Source organism: Sinocyclocheilus rhinocerous, unplaced genomic scaffold (assembly GCF_001515625.1).
Source record: "Sinocyclocheilus rhinocerous isolate Xijiao unplaced genomic scaffold, SAMN03320098_v1.1 scaffold1110, whole genome shotgun sequence".
NCBI classification, from domain to species: domain Eukaryota; kingdom Metazoa; phylum Chordata; class Actinopteri; order Cypriniformes; family Cyprinidae; genus Sinocyclocheilus; species Sinocyclocheilus rhinocerous.
In genome coordinates this window covers 728,438-733,097 of record NW_015653168.1, presented here as the reverse complement: position 1 = coordinate 733,097, position 4,660 = coordinate 728,438, and the positions used below count along the sequence as shown (strand labels likewise).

The window sequence follows — 4,660 nt, the reverse complement described above, 5'->3', positions numbered from 1 at the left end:
TTTCCTACTCTCTTTAGGACCAAGCGGCTCCTCGACCCTTTTTCCTGGCTTTGGCAAAGAACCAAGTAGCACAAGTGCCGACTAGCCAATAGGGTTCAGGGGGAGGTCCGTGAGCTCTGACCAGTCAAACACAGTCACTTTCCATATATGGCAACTCATCTCCATGGTAACGTGTGCTAAGTTGCAGCAGTCGTGTCAAAGTTCACTATATAGAGAGCTCAGTGAGCTGATCAGAGAGAAAGCATTCTGCCAGCCCAGCGCCTACAAATCGCAGTCACTTCCTAACCTCCCCCTTTTTAACATATTTGATCACTTTGATTGTCTGTTCTCTCTCTTATTATTTTTACGCGCATGAAGGAGGTTCTATAGGTTGTGATCTTTTTGTTTTATTATCAGTCCTGCTTGCCGGAGAGTTGACTTCATATTTGACTCGAGCACAGGCTGCAACTGCGCGCGGCTGCAAGCGCTACCTCATCTGAAGAAAAGGAAGAAGCGGCAATATTTTTTTGCCAGTTGTTGGTTTTCTTCAAGACTTTACGCTGGAACTTCTCGCGTGTCGCAAGTAGGCTATCTTTGAAAGCTGCGTGTTTCTGCGCGTCCGAACATCGCTACACACGCGAAGTTCTCTGTCCTGCTCTGTTCATATCTTCTTCCGCCGTGTTTATTTCCCATTATTTCCTTGATGGGTTTACTGGATGGATGACTGCAAGTGCCCCTGGACTTGGCCTCTAAGAGCAAGGCTGCTATTCGGCTTGTCTTTGCTTCAGTTTTAGCCACATGCCAGGTAACGCTATTTCAGTCAAGAAATAGACTAGCTACTGTTTGTCGTCGGTGCGCAACTTTGAACGGACATTCAGACTCTAACCCACCGTGCCGATCCTGAATTATTTATTTTACCTTCCTAAGTGATAAAGGCACCGTGCTGCGTTATTATTTTTGAAACATAGCATTCCGAAACCAAAAACGGGGAACAAAAAGTTTTTTCAACGTTGACTGATAGATATGGCAATGGTAGTGTGGAGAGGCTCCCAGGACGATGTGGCCGAGACCCAGGGCACCCTCTCATCGCAAGCCCAAGGAGGACTATCCCTTCCAACCCCTCAACCAGGCCAGCTAGGTCTGACGGCCTCTCAGGTTGCCCCTCCGACCCCTCAGACACCCGTTCAAGGACCCCCGAACAACAACACACAGTCCACCCCGACGAACCAGACGACGCAGAGTCAATCGGAAAAGCCGCAACCACAGCACATAGAGTGCGTGGTTTGCGGGGACAAATCCAGCGGCAAACACTATGGCCAGTTCACTTGCGAGGGGTGTAAAAGCTTTTTCAAACGGAGCGTACGAAGGAACCTCACTTATACATGCCGTGCCAACAGGAATTGTCCCATAGACCAGCACCATCGCAATCAGTGTCAGTACTGCCGCCTCAAAAAATGCCTCAAAGTTGGCATGAGACGGGAAGGTATTGGGATTTTTGTTGTTTTACTGCTGTCTTTGTCTTGTGTATTTAGCCTGATTGAACCATGCATGCTACGTCCCCCTGTATTGTATCCCCGACTCTTCTCTCTCGGTCTGCCCGACCACAGCACGCGAAGGAACCGCCTATAGCGCTCGAGTCTGAGCGTTATCACGGCGCCCGTAATGCTCGAATAATGAACACCTTCTCTCAAGCGACTATTTCGCATTTTACATGTTCGCAACGTTAAATAGATCACCACTTTTATTCGGCGGCGAAAACGGGCGTTCGTGTTGATTTTTAATAATATCACTGCAGATATGCCGTGCGGTTATGGCGAGGGAGTATGGAGAGGCAGCGTCAAAATCACATAGCCTACACACACACACACACACTAGGCTAGAGTCTCCAGATCGACCGCAATCTACATTGCTCCTCTCCGATATAAAAGTAAATAATAATCACTGTTGCGCTTTTGATAGCGTTTATTTAAATAAACGTTCCGCCAGACACCCAGTTTGCTCGCAGATTCTCAATAGACAGCAGAACTGACTCTGTCGCTAGCTAAATAGGTTAAGGGTTAGCATTCATGTCTTTCTTTGTGCATGTATTCACTGGACTCATGTTGTCTGCTGTGAAACGTAAACACAAATTATTAAATTTAAACATTTGTCAATATCTATTTTTCTGTTAAGTAAAACATAGGATTTTACTATAATTATTTTCTGTGTACGTTGCAGAGCATTTTTGTGAGCATATCGTGAACCTAGTTTATTTTTTTTTATTTTTTTTTTATTATTTCACTTAACAGTAGAATCATGGAGGCCACATTAATAGTTTAAAAGTTCTGCACGTGTCAAGTGACATAATAATTGATTGCATTAATGCAATTGGTGTAGTTTTCTAAACAAATGGTGTGGTAGCAACACACGAAGTGAAGTAGAAACAAGGTCAAGCTATGTTTTGTTGTTGTAGAATTCAAGCATCAATATCTACAGTTTCTCTTTTTACTGCAGCCGTGCAAAGGGGACGGATGCCACCCACACAGCCACACCATGGTCAGTTCGCCTTGACAAATGGGGACCCACTGCACTGCCATTCCTACTTATCCGGATATATCTCTCTACTACTACGAGCGGAGCCCTACCCGACTTCTCGGTATGGCAGTCAATGCATGCAGCCCAACAACATCATGGGCATCGAGAACATTTGTGAACTGGCTGCCAGGATGCTGTTTAGTGCGGTAGAGTGGGCCAGGAATATTCCCTTCTTCCCAGACCTCCAAATTACCGACCAGGTTGCCCTTTTGAGGTTGACCTGGAGTGAGTTGTTTGTGCTCAACGCTGCTCAATGCTCCATGCCGCTCCATGTGGCTCCACTTCTGGCGGCGGCTGGGCTCCATGCCTCCCCCATGTCTGCGGACAGAGTGGTCGCCTTTATGGACCACATTAGGATCTTCCAAGAACAAGTAGAAAAGCTCAAAGCTTTGCACGTTGACTCTGCTGAATACAGCTGTTTAAAGGCCATCGTTTTATTCACTTCAGGTAAGTTTTCATTTTCTAAACATCTAGTTTATATTTCAGTGTGTTTGTACAGTAAAGAAACGTGGATTATTTTAATAAAATCTAGAAAACGGTAGGCCTATGCGTGCTAGTTTTATCATATTTATCTGTAAACGTTATTAAAACACACGTCGTAATAGCCACGTAAGTGTACATATTTTGCAGAGCTCTCTAATAATAATTTCAATGAATAAAGAAATTATTTCTTCTGACTAATATTTTTTAAAGTCTTCGACCTATCGTCAGTATAATAACCTACAACAATTAGATATTTAACGCTTAGGAATTTATTTTAACACTTAAGCTCTTTTAAGAATTACATGGTGATGCAATTCATATTTTGTGAAAGCCAGCAATACATAAAAACTATTATTTATACGCATTCAAAATAATGGAAAAATACGTTTCTCTATAGCACCTATATTAGCTACATAGTCTAGATTTAAAAAAAATTATAATAATAATGTCAATACAAATAATGTGAGAAAATGATCACTGTCTACTTACAAACTCTAAACTGTAGCTTTATTCATATTTTGTTGTAGTTTCACAGTACCATTCAAAATAATGGAAAAATACGTTTCCCTATAGCACCTATATTAGCTACATAGTCTAGATTTTAAAAAAATTATAATAATAATGTCAATACAAATAATGTGAGAAAATGATCACTGTCTACTTACAAACTCTAAACTGTAGCTTTATTCATATGTTGTTGTAGTTTCACAGTACATAAACATAATAAGATCTTGAAGGGCAATCAATTATTTGTATTTATTTGCAATGACAGATATTAAGGATGTCATGCTCGAAGGGAGGGGGGTAAGGCTGTGTAGGAAAGGGAATAAAGGCCTAATGCTCCGTTTACATATATCACAGCCCAGCTTTACACTGGAGCCGATAGTTTAAATTGATAGATATATTCACGTTGCGATAAACACTAGTGGCTAGTTTTGTTTAATTGCTCTTTATTGTGGCGGGCGACAAGACAGTTTTGTGCGTTGTTAAAAGCCCACAGTTCTTCCTTGTTTTGTTAGGAGGATCTACGGATCCAAGACACATGCTGGACTCGTTCCAGAACTGGGTCATGACCCTGACTTCCTTTCTTTATTTGTGTATCACAGAGCTAAAGCGAAAAAGTTTTACAGATTTAAAACTTCATGGCGAATATATTCTCTTGGAAATTTATGACTGGAAAAGCTTTAGTAGCCTACCAGTTGCACAATAAAGATTGCCCCAGAATGAAAATATACTGTATTGCTTCCTTTGCAGATAATGCTTCCTATACAACAATAACATATAAATGAATCAAAACTTTAAAGAAGACATTAATGGAACGGTTGTTAACATTACACCTTTAAAAGTTCACGTCATGTAGGCAGCATTTTGCAATCACCTTATTGATTTAAAGACGTGTACCACCTCTTGTGGATATTTTGCTCTTTGAGTCTGCTGTCGATCTTTAAAAAAACGGCTTTCAATATGATTTAAAAGTTTAGGATTAAAGGGTGTGTTGGTTCCATAAATGTTTAAAAAAATAATAATAATAATAACACCGATACAGTATAGTAGCCTACGCTTGCACTTTAACTTTTTATTTCTTAACATTATATGTATATATATATATATATATATATATATA

General features: G+C 40.9%; 1 protein-coding gene across 1 annotated transcript in view; it reads left to right on the top strand.

Moving 5' to 3' along the window:
• The first annotated feature begins 232 nt into the window (after positions 1-232).
• The window catches only part of nr2f2 (nuclear receptor subfamily 2, group F, member 2), a 134,783-nt gene continuing 130,355 nt past the window's right edge, over positions 233-4,660 (top strand). Inside the window, exons 1-2 of the mRNA XM_016521726.1 lie at positions 233-1,462; positions 2,473-3,000. Of these exons, the coding sequence (XP_016377212.1) occupies positions 1,003-1,462; positions 2,473-3,000 (988 nt within the window). The 5' untranslated portion in view covers positions 233-1,002. The remainder of the gene's footprint in view (positions 1,463-2,472; positions 3,001-4,660) is intronic.